This window comes from Sphaeramia orbicularis, chromosome 15, assembly GCF_902148855.1.
Source record: "Sphaeramia orbicularis chromosome 15, fSphaOr1.1, whole genome shotgun sequence".
NCBI lineage: Eukaryota > Metazoa > Chordata > Actinopteri > Kurtiformes > Apogonidae > Sphaeramia > Sphaeramia orbicularis.
In genome coordinates this window covers 5,560,552-5,575,607 of record NC_043971.1, presented here as the reverse complement: position 1 = coordinate 5,575,607, position 15,056 = coordinate 5,560,552, and the positions used below count along the sequence as shown (strand labels likewise).

General features: G+C 36.8%; 1 protein-coding gene across 2 annotated transcripts; it reads left to right on the top strand.

Moving 5' to 3' along the window:
* The first annotated feature begins 435 nt into the window (after positions 1 to 435).
* Positions 436 to 14,346, top strand: pdlim1 (PDZ and LIM domain 1 (elfin)). 2 transcript variants are annotated; one of them, XM_030156272.1, is made up of 7 exons: positions 436 to 733; positions 3,473 to 3,624; positions 5,711 to 5,795; positions 8,577 to 8,758; positions 10,179 to 10,330; positions 10,417 to 10,534; positions 13,723 to 14,346. In XM_030156272.1, exons 1-7 carry the CDS (start codon positions 641 to 643, stop codon positions 13,907 to 13,909), a joined length of 969 nt encoding a protein of 322 aa, XP_030012132.1. In that variant the 5' UTR covers positions 436 to 640; the 3' UTR covers positions 13,910 to 14,346. The 2 variants fall into 2 exon arrangements, with proteins under 2 accessions (XP_030012132.1, XP_030012129.1); XM_030156269.1 differs by having other exon boundaries at positions 438 to 733; positions 8,577 to 8,761.
* The last annotated feature ends 710 nt before the right edge of the window (positions 14,347 to 15,056 follow it).

Sequence of the window (15,056 nt, the reverse complement as noted above, 5' to 3'; positions counted from 1 at the left end):
GTAAATTTGGGTCTTGAGGAGACATAAAATAAATGTTTTGGTGCTGAAAATGCTGGAAATCACTGCTCTGTGGTCATGTACTGATGTGCACGGTGTGTTATGTTAGTGTAATGTGGTGAGTAGTGTTGTGTATTTAGTTTTGTCCTTTTGTAAACTGTCTGACCACAGCAGGAACAAACACTGAAGCTGAAGATGATTGTAAACAAACACAATAATGCCTGCAATACAAGAAGATGCTTGTATTTGGACTAGTTTGTCTTTTTTATTTTTTTAAGACCCTTCCTGTACAATATGCTGCATTTTCATCATGTTATTATGTGTAAAGTGCAAATAAACTTGAATCAGCTGAACTCAGAGCCTGTGAACAGCCCAGTGGTGCTGTCCCTGCTCACAGTGCAGAGTGGCTCCTCTTCTCATTAGACGATCTTTGTGTGTGTGACTTATCAGCGTGGAAACTTCAAAACCTATTCGTCCGAGTGGAACCTGAGGGTCCACCCACCCGTGGATGGATCCTGCCCAGACCTCTGACCATCGATCACCGCACATGTCACATGCAGTAGGAAGTGAACAGCAGCTCCTAAACCTCCGCACCTCCACACGCTTTCGGTAACAGTCGGTTCTTTTCGCCCAGAACATCGTCATGCCTCTGCGGGTCACCATGCAGGGTCCTGGGCCCTGGGGGTTCAGGCTAGTGGGGGGAAAGGACTTCGAACAGCCGCTTACCATCTCCAGGGTGAGTTTGACTCTTAACTTAACTATCGCTGCCTCTGGAGAAACCACACCTGGGCTTGTCCCGACCAAACTTTCACCTCCTGTCGCTTCTGGTTGACTTGGTCCTTTTTTTTTTTCACTTTAGCCACTTTTAAGCTAGCGGCTAACTTAACTAGCTAGCTTAAATCAGTGTTTTACGTCGAAGGATTAGCCTCTAAACATGTAATTTTTATTGGTAAGACTAAAAGTAGCAGTGTTTACTCAATTTTAATTGTAATATTGCGTTTTATAGACCAAGTAGCCACAACAGTCAATAAAATATCGTCAAGTTCTTCATAAATTAAGACTGTCAAACTTATGTGTTAGCATAATATACAGGAGAAATCATTAGCATCCTCTGTTTAATGTAGCTTTTGTTCAGTAACTATAGTTTTGTATTAAAAGTATCTTTCTTTATTACATAACAGGTACTTGTAAAAGTATCTGGTCTCCGTTTAGTTCAAGTTAACTACTATTCAAAAGTCTTATTCCACCTGTGGTTTATAGTTTTATTGTGTTGTTATAGTGTCTTTTGTTTTTGTTAGTGTTTTGTTAGGGTTGAAATGAGCACACATATTTATTTCTCATTCTCTTTTCTTCTCTTCACAAACCACAAGAAAATACAGGGGATATGTGCACAGCCTTAGAAGACACTCAAAAATTGAACTAAATGTGTTAAAGGTTAAAGTCACTATTTAGTGTGACCTCTGACCCCATGACAAGAAGCAGCACAAAGAATTAGAAACATCTGACGTGTGTTGAATGAACCCTGGTAGAAAACATCAGAAAATTAACGCCATAAATCTTGTATTGTGTGAACAAAAGGGTTAAAGACATGTTAAGTGCAAAGGGAGGTCACACTAATTACGACCACTTTGGTTTATAGAAGCTGTTTTTACCCTGAAACTGTTGTTTTTCCTGCTGTACATGCGTTACATATTTCAGATTGGATCTAAATGCAGAGACAAATGCATATATGTGGTTATTAGAATGTTGGACAAGGACTTCAACACAGTACTGTATTTATTAGCTGTTTTTGTTAAATGAAATACTGTTAAATCTTATCCGTGAGCTGTAGATAATCTCTAACTTGGCTGACATCCCCTGCAGCTTGTTCTTTTCCTTTACTCCATACACAACACAACACTTACTTAACAATGTGACACACCTCTGACAGTAAAAACAGGAATACGACTCTTCGCTGTGTACTTTGCTGAGTGGAGGGAGGCTGCTGTTCCTGTTGTAAAAGTAGCTACAGAGGCTGGTCTGCTCCACCCATGGAAAAGTGATAAGGAATTCCAGGACCGTGCCCAAGTCTCAGTTCCTTCAGGCCTTTTTATCTTCAGTGTTGTTTGCCCACGACCGAGGCATCGCTCAGGCAGAACTGCTGAGTTGAGAACATGAACATCTCCTCAAGTGGCTTTGTTTGAGTTTACAGTAAACAGGGACATGAAAGGTCTTTAAAGTTCAGGGTTAAACCACACAGGAGTGTCAGCAGTAAGGTGTACATCAGACGCTTTGTGTGTAACTTTATAGCAGTGATTTTGTTCTGCAGGTACCGTTCAGAAATGATACGGACAGCAATTTTACTTTTGAACAAAAAAAAAAAAAAAAACTAGGGCACACATTATGGTACAAATTGTTACTTTTATTTTTCAGCTCATTTGCATTTTTACAACCACAAAGCAGCTTTCAACACATAAACTAAACCAACTTACCACAACTTGCAAACATGATACCATTCATTAAAGACTATAAAATCCTTTCATGCTGTATTTGCTGATTCTGGTGAGATTTACTCTTTAGTTATTGTAATTTCCTGGTCTTTACCATAAAAGCACTGAGGGTCAGTACTCAGCCCTGTATGCAGGTGTCAAATATTTGACGCCACATGTCAAGAATTCACTCAAACTCAACAAACGAACAAAATACACAGTGTTAACGTGTTTGGTTTCACTCTGTGCTGTTTGCTGTTCCAGCTGTGAGATATGACTAAAATGTAGATAACATTTACCACATATTCTAAGCTTGAAACACAATTTTAGAGATAAATAGTGACAGCTTTTCAACTATAATTGTAGATTAAGTAAACATGATTGCAAACTAAGTAAATATATGAACATGGCAAAAATAACAAAACCTATCATACATTATTCAATAACTTCTTCATACTCTGTACATGTTCTGGTGTGTGTGAGTGACATTTCATAATCAGATCATGACAGATTTAGCCACTTGTTTTGTCTTGTCTAGTCTGACCCGTTCTCCCTTTCAGAATTACCCCATTTCTGTGTTCTATCCAATTCAGACCAAAGATTCACAACAACACAAGCTGGAAACATGCAACTACTTGCTGAACGTCCGTCTGTAGCATTCTGGAAACTCAGATTTGCATGAACTCTGTGTTTGTTTGCGTTGCGTTCATCCATATTTTTGATAATATGCAACTCAGTGAAGCAAACAATGGAGTGTAATAGACATTTTTTATATTATCTCACAATGTATGTTAACATATGACGTGCTTTGTTCTACTGGCGCTGTTACCTTTAATACATAAATCCTATCCATAAATAATTTGTAGATAGCACTTTATTTATTTTATTTAATCTCTTCTCTACTTCTGGAGTCTGTTTTTTCTTGTTTCATCGTACCCACATCCACCTCCATATAACTAATATCAAAAACTGACCTCATCTGATTAAAAATGCCTCCCGTGTTGCAGGTCACCCCGGGGAGTAAAGCCGCCCAGGCCAACCTGTGCATCGGAGACATGATCTTGGCCATCGACGGCGAACCGGCAGACAGCATGACTCACATACAAGCCCAGAACAAGATCAAGGGCTGCATAGAGGAGATGGTGCTCTCCATAGACAGGTACGATGTTGTGACATGCACTGGGCTGATCTGCATAGCCCCGGGCCTGAAAACACAGTAACATGAGATGACTCAGGCTGTAGTCCAGGTGTTCAGGGTGTGACGTTATGCTTATTCATGCTGGTTAATGTGCAACCTGTGTTTTACTTTTTAGTTTGTAACTTAGTGTTTGTTATGTAGTGACTCTCTGTCATCATGTCATTGCGTTATATATTGACTAATGGGTGATGAAGCAGCACAGATGTTGAAATAAGTGAACCAAACACGCTGAAACATATGTTCATTCCAGTTAAGAGGAAGTAGGTGGGACAAAGTATCAAGGAATCCAAAAACATATCTTCAGGGGTTTTTATTGCATTCTCACTTACACCTTTTTTGTCTGAATGCTGATTTAGAGCCAATTCCTGATGTCAGACCAGTTCTTTGGATGATTTATTAGTATTTTAATAATAAAAAAAAAAAAAGTCAAAATTCTCTCTATATTTGCTGAAATCTGAAATATTTACAGATTTATTTCTTCTTCTGTGACAGTAAACTGAATATCCTTTGGTTGTGGATGAAACGAGACAATTAAGGACATCTTCTTGGGATTTTGGAAGCAGTTTTTTCAATTGTCAGACACTCTGTAGGCCAAACTATTAACATAGGAAATTAAACTACAGTGAAAATAATCATGGCTATGTTTGAGAGCTTGAGAGAACCTGTTCCACATAAACTAAAAATATCAGTGAAGAAATAATGTTAAGTGGAATAAGAAGAAAAACAAGGAACCTGAATAAAAATTCAGACTATAATGACAGAGATTTGCAGGTAAAATCCTCTTCATTTTCCTCCAGTGTTAATTGTTCATGGTGCATGAGACTAAAAGGGCTTCATAACATCAGACCTTTCACATATGTAGCTACACTGGTCCAACAGAAGGACAATTCATACTGTTGTTTGTGCAACATTTATTTATCTCTGTTGAAACACCAGTGGAAGACGCCATGAAATGAACCTTTAACTCTTTGACTCTTTCTTAGGCTAATGCCAGGTAATAGACATGTCCCAACATGCTATTATAGCAGCAAATGCATCAGTCTTTTATTTAGCGCATAAAGAAATATTAAATACAGCACAAACAATAAATATCATTTGCCATTTTGTGCCTCTTTGACCAAATACAGAATTAACATCATCTTGGAGCTATGCCCCATTTTGGCTCTTACCCATAATGCCTTTGTTGCACTCTGGTCATGTGATCTACCCATAAAATAACCTTTATACCCAAAGCTTTGATTTTTAAAAAACAGACATTGTTTTGCAGGTATGTTTTTATCTCATCCTCAATTCTACTGTTTTTTTATGCTATTTATGATATTTTTATCAATGTCAAACAAATTTATGAGCCCCCCCCAGAAAATACAAATTTTAAAAAATGAACTTTAATATAAAACTGTCTCTGTGACGGTTAAATTTGACATACAGCTTCATTCATTCTGACTGTTTGAGCTTCTATACATAAAGGATTTCCTCATAATACCTGGGAAAAAACATAAAAATGGTTTTGTAAAATGAACAGAAATCTAAACCCATAATAATAAAAAGAGTCAAAATGCCAAAATTGTAATAACTTTCGAACTAACAACTGTTTACCCAAGGAACTGGGGAAGAATGATCACAACCAGCAAAACCGATAACCAAACATTTGTGACTTGCATGGTAAAGAGAAGAAAGAAACAGATTTGGTGTTGTGTCTAGTCTATGTAATGACAAAGAAAAAGCAAAACCAGTGGGTTTGAAACTGCTGTGGTCAGTGGAAAGGGAAATGGAAGCATGTACAGGGATGTAATGACTGTGGTGGCTCTCCAACGTGGCCTTAAAAGGTCCAAGAGTCAATCTGAACTGGCGTTCGCTCAAACTTTCACTCAGCCTTAGATTGATGCTGGTGGTTAAGAGGTAACACAGACTTAGCATCATAACTGAGTCCAGCTAAACAGGAAGGAGTCATTTTTAGTTTATAATTAAAGCCACTGGGTGTAGAATTATGTTGTCGTTACAGCGTCTTTGAGGAGTATTTCTCTTTTTTTTTTTCTGTCTTCTTCAGGTCAGAATCTAAAATGTGGTCTCCGCTGGTATCTGAAGAAGGGAAGGCGCATCCATACAAGATGAATCTGGCATCGGAGCCCAAGGTGTGTGTTCGTTGACTCATCATCGGAACCGGATGAATCTTTTGAACCAGTCTGTCATTTAGTCTGAAAACTGGGAATGGTATTTACAGGTAGCCATATTTTTGCTGGAAGGTTCTTTCCCACCACGGCCGCAAAGGCTTGTGGGTGTTCTGGACTCTGCCAAGCATGAAGTCATTGTTTACTTCCCAACAGGGCGTTTCCTAGGAGATGGTACTTTATCAGCCAAGCTCTGACGTAAGCCTCAGTTCCTGACTGCTGAGTGGAAAGTTGAGAGCAAAGTGTGACTTCATGTAGGAAACTGTGTGGTGTGTCCCAGCCTTTGTGTGTTTCACCGGTCACAGATGTTGTGCATTTTTCTCATACACACAATAACACGTGTTTGTCTGCAGAGTGTCACTGTGAAGCCTCCTCACTGTTTTATCTGTTAAAGCTGCCTCCGTGTGCTGTTTGTCTGTTCTGGTTCTTTTTCATGAAGTCATTTGCCCTCAGAGACTCTGGGGTTTTCTGCAATTTAAATGTCGAATGCTTGAAGCATGAGCTAAATCTGGAGGCATTTCCGTGTTCCCACTGTGCAGCATGAGCTAGGTTTGGTGGTATTTCTGTGCCTACTTTGATAGTATGCCAGTGCCTTGACATGTTTGTCATAAAAGATCGTTAGCTGGTTAGATATAATTACAGCAGAATCCTTACTCCAACATTATGCTGCTAAATTATGCAGTTGCAGAAACAAATGAGGCTGTTTTGACGTTTTCACTTGGCTTGTTTTTCAAAGTCAGCAACTTGCGACATTATTGAAATCATAGTTAAAAACACTGGAGACTGGGCGGTGTTGAGCATTAAGTCGCCAAGTGATGATGTCCTCGAGAGATTTGGCAGCTTTTAAGACCCTGAAACGACCCCAAAAGCATCCACCCAAATTTTGAGCAGGTATCAGTTCCTCTCCCTTAAAGGGCTCATATTTATCTAAACCCACTTTTATTAGTCTGTGGTTCATTTATTTGTGTTTTTGGAGCCTAATAGTTCATAAAGTTTGAATTTGAACCCTCCAGGTGCTGCAAAACTATCTTTATAGTAAGACAACAAGCGAGTGGATTTCTACAACCTGTTTCAATTCCTGCTTAATTTGTTATGTTTTATAACTAGTTACGTCATGACGTTTGCACATACAAGGTCCAGACTTCCGGCGAACATTTCTCCAAGTATGGCATAATTGTTTGGCAGCAGCAGCGGTTGTAGTCCATACTGAAACTATGTCCAAGCTTTGAGCCGATTACCTAAAATGTTCAGTTGTTGGTTGTATTAACGAACACAAGTGGCTGAATGGGATAGAGGGGATGGGGCATGAAGTGGCTCTTTTGGATTTAAAGGGCCAGCGCTCCAAACCACCTTTCTCTTGTTATTTGTCAGAAATAGGGTTGAACATGGACCTGTGAAGTTGAAGTAATGAAGAATTTAGACCCAAGCAGAGCATTTACAGTTTATGTAGACCACAGGGAAATGTTCTAAAATGTAGAATTCCATTTAAAAAAGCAAAATATCACTCCTTTCAACAAAGTGACAAATGTATCCCAGGCTCTCTGATTGGAAGACTGAGCTGCACATTAATTTAGTTGACCAATCACAGGGTTCCCTGTGAGGTCTTAAACAGTCCTAAGTCTGAAATTTACAAATCTGCATTTAATAGGTTAAACATTTTTATATGGTAGGTCTCAGTTATGTTGCCATAAACTTGTTCTCTGTATTGTGTTTAAATGTGTTCAAGCTGCAGCAGAAATAACATTAGTCTACTCAGTTCCACCTGTTCCAACCCAACAATTTATATTGAAACTAGGAACCATTTATCACTAACTTTGCAGCCCCTGGTGGGAAATGATCACTTAACATTCAGCCCAACACATGTGCAGCCGTTAGTCACCTGATAAAGCTGACTTTGGGAAATCAATTCGACTCAGAACAGCGGGAATCAAAGCGTTGGAGTAAATGAATGCATTTTCCTAAATTCAGGAGTCACAAATTTTTGTGCCAGTATGGCAGTGAAATAGGCTGTGAAATGGGCATTAAATTTTGTTCTAAGAAGTCTTAAAAAGTCTTAAATTTGACTAGTAGAAACATGTAGGAACCCTGCAGTCAGTAGCCTGGTAGACAGACAGGTAATTAGTGAGTTGGATACACTACAGACAACCTGCCAAACAGAAAAATAAGCCTTTAAAGAGACAAACGTGGCACTGAGATGTGAGGATATGTACTGTAATTATTATTAAATATGATGAAAATAGACAGACTGTAGACAGAACTGATGTTTGCTGATATCATGTAGTATCAGTATCGACACACAAGAGGCTCTTTCACCAATGACAGTGATGAGCTTTAGGAGTTTTTCATCAATGTGCATGATTTGATTTGTCCTCACTCAAAGATAATGTAATTATATAATGAAATACTCTCAGACACTTAACATAATTTTATATATAACAAAGATTTGTGTGTTTTCTCAGTACAGAAGTGGGGATAAATGACAAACAAAGAAAATGACAATGTATTAACCATGTTACTATTTTAGCCCAGAATTTTGCAACATATCTATATCTACTGATCAGTTTATTACACAACAATCTAAATACGAGTTCATCTGTGGGTGTTGTAACCATCACTGCATCCTGTTTGCACAAGCGCTGCATGTTTCAGACCATGTATGAGTTATTATAACATAAAACCCAGATTCATGCACTTGTTTTCCCTTAAAAACCACATAACCATCTGATTTTTCCATGCGTTTGACAGGAGGTGAAACCCATTGGCTCCGCCCACAACCGGAGCGCGCTGCCGTTCACCGCCTTCGGATCCAAGGTGGTGACAAACCAGTACAACAGCCCGTCAGGTCTGTACTCATCAGAGAACATCAAGACCTTCAACACGGCGGTGGACGAAGTGAAAACCATGGCTTCGACCAATGACCCCAGCAACACGTAAGAGATTAATGAAACACACCATGGTTGGACTATGATAACCCTTTAACCCCTGAGACATTATTGCTGCTGTGAATTTGTTTCTGTTTCAGTGTCATAAAAGCTGCTGTGAGAATGAGCTTGTGTTCCTTTTCTTCAGTGGTTTTGCTTTACTGTGTGTTTTAGGGTCAAAATAGGTGGAATAACAGAAAAAGACGAAGAGAGGAATTGAAGTTTGACAGGTTTTTACTAAATAAGGCACTAGAATGTACATCAATAAGAGATTTAGGATGTTGAACATGAATTGTGAACTGGAACACACTGAACAACAACAAGGATTTCAATTTTGTTTTTTGTTTTGGGGCTCTTTTTTTCCTAAATCAGTCCAGCTGCTTTTTGACACCTGGTTGAACTCCAAAAAGCAGTTACACGGTCAAAAAATAAAATAAAATGTGCAACAAAATGAACAAAAACAGTCAAAGTGATCAATAAAATTAACAATAATGAATAATAAGCCACAAGCTAAACAATTTTTTTTTTTTAATGATCAAATGAAGAACAAAATGTAGATAAATAATTAATATAAGCAACTAAATGAACCAAAATGAATAAAATATTTGCAAAATAATAAATAAAATGTAAAAATACACAAAAAATTGATCTCTCTCTCTCTTTTTATAAATCAGTCCAGCTGGTTTTTGACACCTGGTTGAACTCCACAAAGCAGTTACACGGTCAAAAAATAAAATAAAATGAGCAAAAAAATGAACAAAAACAGTCAAAGTGATCAATGAAAGGAATAAAAATGAATAATAAACTAACAAAATAATAAGTAACATGAACAAAATAAGCCACAAACTGAACAAAAGTAAAGAAAAAAGGATCAAATGAAAAAAAATGTAGAAAAATAAACAATATAAGCAACTAAATGAACAAAAACAAATAAAATGTACAAAATAATAAATGACATGAAAAAATATGCAAAAAAAAATGAACTCACCACAACATGACAAACAGTAAAAACAATGTCTATTGAAAGAACAAGTTCTATTCTATCGACATGTTTTGAAATTGTTCCTATTGACCAAATGGTTGAATTTTTAGGAATATTTAAAATAAATCATACAATCAAAACGCTCACCACAGACACGTCAGGGGTAAAGGGTTAAAGGATGAGTGTGTGAGATTCAGTGCCATCTACTGGTCTGATTAAGAGTCTGTCATTAAAACCTCAGATTCAGGACTTGTACTGTATGAAGGTAGTTCTAAGTCTTCATGATGAGGTGCATGTTTTATGTAGAAACTGTGAAATATTTCCCTGGAATCAACCGCCATCTTCTCTGATTTTATACCAAAAAATATTGTAGTATTGTAAATATTTTCTGTTTTCTCTGAGAATGCCTTCTGACGTTCTGTACTGTCGACTCCTCCCTCCTAGAGCTTCACCAGATATGTCAAAGCCCGGCAGTAAGCGGCCGCCCATCGCCGCAGATTCAGAGGTTTATAAGATGCTGCAGGAGAACCAGGAGTCGGATGAACCTCCTCGACAGTCCACGTCATTCAAGGTCCTTCAGGAGATTCTGGAGACCGGTACGGAGATCCACAGGGACCATAAAGGGGGTTCATGACGGTTTTATTAACTGGTGCTGTCTAAACTGAACGTGTTTCGTCTGTAGGTGACTCCGATAAACCGTCAGGGTTCAGGAGCGTCAAAGCACCAACGTCAAAGATTGGATCGTCGGTGGGAAACGCAGATAAGTTACCGGTCTGCGACAAATGTGGATCCGGGATCGTGTAAGTAGTTTATGATCCTTCAGTTGAACCACAATGTAAAGCAATGTGGGCATTTATGACATTTATTCATCTGAATTCAGACGTGTTCACTAAAGTAAAACCAATACAATAAGACTCACCTTCTTTATATCTGTAGAATAAATGACCTTCAGCAAAACACTTAAGACATACAAAGATTCAAAGATTTTTTTTTTTATTGTCAATTCACTAGATGCACAGGACATACAGAGAATTAGGATGCCATTCCTCCTTCACCTTATTAAAAAAAGAGGTAAAAAAAATCAAAGAAGAATAAATGAGGTGTAAAGAATAAAGTATAATAGAGATTAAAGTCGTAATATTTCGGCAATAAAGCCATAATATTACGATAATACAAACAGGTGGGAAAAATATCATAATTTATGAGAATAAAGTCGTACCCAGTCGTTGCATAATGGAGACCTTTGAACACTTTGTGAGGTTTTACTTTCATTAGGGGTTCGTCCGGTCCAACAGAAGTGAAAGTTGCTGCTTGTAACCGGAAACTCTGTTGAATTTATTTTCAAAATATTATGACTTGAATCTCATAAAAGTACGACATTTATTTCATTAAATAATGAGTTTTTTGAAAACCAAGACTTTATTCTCAAAATATTATAAGTGTTTTTATTTTCTGTGGCCCTAATATGCCGTCGTATGTCTGTGATTCATGACAGAAAACAAGTAAAATAACGTAAAAGATGCAACAAGGAAAAAAGGATGTAAAATATAACACTGAAAACGAAGAGTGAACCTAGGGTGAAAATTACATTAAAAAATTTTTTTGAAAGACATAAGACAAAAACAATGTTAAGATGCACCAATATGAAAATTATGTAGAAATGTACAGTGTTATTTGTCAGGTTTGATGGTGTATTTGTTTAAATTTTCTTTGTTTGGGAACCACAGCTTTTTAAAGCATTAAAATATTTTTGTTCTTAATAATTTTTGCATAATTCACTGAAAACCATTAAAACTAAAGTCATGACAGATGCCTGAAAAATCTACAGTAGTACAACAACAAAATATTTGGACTTTATAACTTCCTGATGACAGATGTGTTCATTGTTTGTTTTTGTATTTTAGAATTTCCCTTTGTTCGAACTTGAAGCAGGTTTGTAGTGTTTGGACTTTGTCTCCCCCTAGTGGTCGAGTGTAGTTCAACAGAATCTGAGTTTTAATCAGCTCATTTCCCTTTTGTGGCCATTTTTACATTTTTTTAAACATTAAAATCAAAACTTATATAGATGAAAATCCTATATGTGAGATTCTTGTCTAATAAGGACTAGGTCTGGGCAGTGAAATGATTGGGTTTCTTCACATTCTCAGATAAAACAATTCACTTTCAATGGTTTTAGCTGTAAATGTTTGTGTTTTTTTTGTTTTCCTTTATTGGTTATGTTCAGATCATGTAGAAGAGTGAGTTATCAGTTTAGATCAAACAAAACCACACAATCACAGACTACACAGTGGTTTTATTTTACTTTTCCTTGTTCCAACATAAATATAGAAACAACTTTATTGAATTATTTTATGAATAATTTGACACCACAACTATCTGTTAAGTTTCACTTCAAACCAAAGACCTGTCCTTAAACTTGAACAAATGAAACCAGTGACATTTACTGTGGTAATTTTCAAAACGAACTAATGTGAAAATGTTTATTGTAGTAACGTTTTAGTCCATAATGTGGTAATAATATGAGCATCACTGATATGGGAATCACAGGATACCACAGTACTGAGAAGTGTGGATTTAGCTCGTAGAAACATTTCTAAATATGGAAAAAAGAAGAGGGATTGTAAAAAAAAAAAGATTTGCTTCCAGACTATGGGGTCTATTTTCTTTTCTAAAATATGGACTCAGACTTTCTAAAAAGACACAGATCATAGAAGCAGAGGGTTTTTCATGACATTTGGGGCAGGCGGGCAAAAAAATGGACTCTTCTGTTTATGTAAAGTGAATTATTGTTAACTTTACCTTCTGTGACAGGGGTCTCAAACATGTGGCCCGGGGGCCAAATGCAGCCCTCCAAAGGTTCCAATCCGGCCTGTGGGATGAATTTGTAAAGTGCAAAAATTCCACAGTCAAGGCTGTGGACCTCATTTTAGTTGTGGTTCCACATACAGACCAATATGATCTACAGTCAAATAATAACAGCAGAAGAACCGACAAACAAAAAAATTACTCCATATTTTCTTCTCAGTTTGATGCGAAAAAAATATTACACTATGCCTATAAATAATGACAACTTCAAATTTTTGTTTGGTTTGAGTGCAAAAAATAACATTAAATTATGAAAATATTTATATTTACAAACTATCCTGATACAATAAAATGTGAATAACCTGAACAAATTTAAACAACCTGAAATGTCGAAAGAAAATTCAGCACAATTTTAACAATTTTCTGCCTGTTACTAAGTGTTCAGTGTCTTTGTGGATCTGATCCATAACGCACATGTAGAAATGATAAGTGGAGGCAGAATATTGTTAAAATTGCACTTATTTTTCTTAAGAAATTTCATTTTTTTCGTGTTATTCACATCTTTTTTTGTTTGGATAGTTTATAAAAGTAAGTATTTTCATAATTTAATGGGTTTTTTTGCACTAAAACACAGACAAAAATTTGGAGTTGTCATTATTTATAGGTTATTATGTTATTATTTCACTGGTCCGGCCCACTGGAGGTCAAATCGGGCTGAATGTGGAACCTGAAAGAAAATGAGTTTGAGAGCCCTGTTCTATGACAAAATAAAACAGGCTTTAACCAGGGCAGTGCAATCTGCCACTTCACCACCAGGTGTCACTAGATATTACAAACTGAAACTACTTCATTTATGTCTCTGTCTCTCTCTTTATATCTCTAGCCCTCTCTCTGTCTATCTATCTATCTATCTATCTGTCTATCTGTCTGTCTATCTATCTCTACGTCTATCTATCTATCTGTAAATAATAAACTGGGGCAGAATATTGTTAAAATTAACATTTCAGGTTCATGTTATTCAGATTTTTAAGAAAACTTTGTAAATGTAAATATTTTCAGAATGTAATTGTTCTGTTTTCCTGATCTGACCTGGTTCAGATGTAGAACCTGAACTAACATGAGGGTAGACTGGTTCCATGACAGACTGACTGAGCTGCTTGTGTTCTTCCTGTTTGTTCTTCAGGGGGATGATGGTGAAGGTGCGTGATAAGTTCCGCCACGCCGAGTGCTACACCTGCTCGGACTGCGACGTCAACCTCAAACAGAAGGGACATTTCTTTGTGGAGGATCAGATTTACTGTGAGACACACGCCCGCGAGCGAGCGACCCCGCCCGAAGGCTACGACGTGGTGACGGTTTTCCCCAAGTAGACGACGGAGCGCGGCGTCGGACTGATCCGCACGTGACCGAGGCGTCTCCAACACTTAGTTGACGATGCTGAGACTATGAAACGGCCTCTTCACTCAGTTTACTGTAGGAACGACAGTAAAGAACAGCATTTGCACATTAACTCTGGCCTTTATTCCAACCATGATGATCACATTTATCCATTAAACACCAAGTGTGATGATAATTGACAAGTGAAATGTTGCGACTTCAGCTCAGAGGCGTCGTTAAGATCGAAAACATCACAAACTGATTCCAGATCTGAAGATTCACACCAGAATGAAACCAGTTACAAGTAGTTTGACCCAAAGGTTCACATCCACTACTTATTTTCTTCTTCATTTTTCCTCTTTTTTAGCTCTTTTTTTCCAGTTTTATTTTGTTCAATTTTCCTATTTTTGGCGCTCTCTCTTTTTTTTTTTTTTTCCGTTTTTCTTATTCTTTTGACTGGTTTTGTAATTTTTTTTTCATCTTTTCCAGGTTTATTTTGTTCATTTTTCCTCTTTTTGGCTCATTTTGTTCTTTTTTTTCATCTTTTACGGTCTTTTGTTCATTTTTCCTATTTTTGGCTCTTTTGTTTTTTTTCTTTTTCCTATTCTTTTTACTTGTTTTGTAATTTTTTTTCATCTTTTTTTGGTTATTATGTTAATTTTTCCTTAGTTTTTTGCTCAGTTTTTTTTTTTTTTTTCTTTTTTGGCTCATTTTCTTCATTTTTCCTCTTCTTTATGCTTATTTTGTTCATTCTTTTCATGCTTTTTGGTTTGTTTTGTTCATTTTTTGGTTGTTTTGTTGATTTTTTCCTCTTCATGCTATTTTCTTTGGGTTTTTATTTGTTTTTTATTTCTTTGGTTTATTTTATTCCTTTTCCCTCTGTTTTTTGCTCATTTTGTTTTTGTGTTTTTTTGCGGGGATGTTATTTTGTTTTGTTTTTTTGTTCTTTTTAATGCAGTGCTTATTTTGTTCATATTGATTAAATATGGTGTACACTGACTTCCATAACATTAAGACTAAATGGACAAAATAAGTAGAATTCCAGTACTTTTCTAACTTTCCTAGAGAAAATGCCAGGTAATGTAAAGTAGATCTGAGGAGACAAAATGCACTTGTTCTGATTGAGTTCATTTTTTTTCA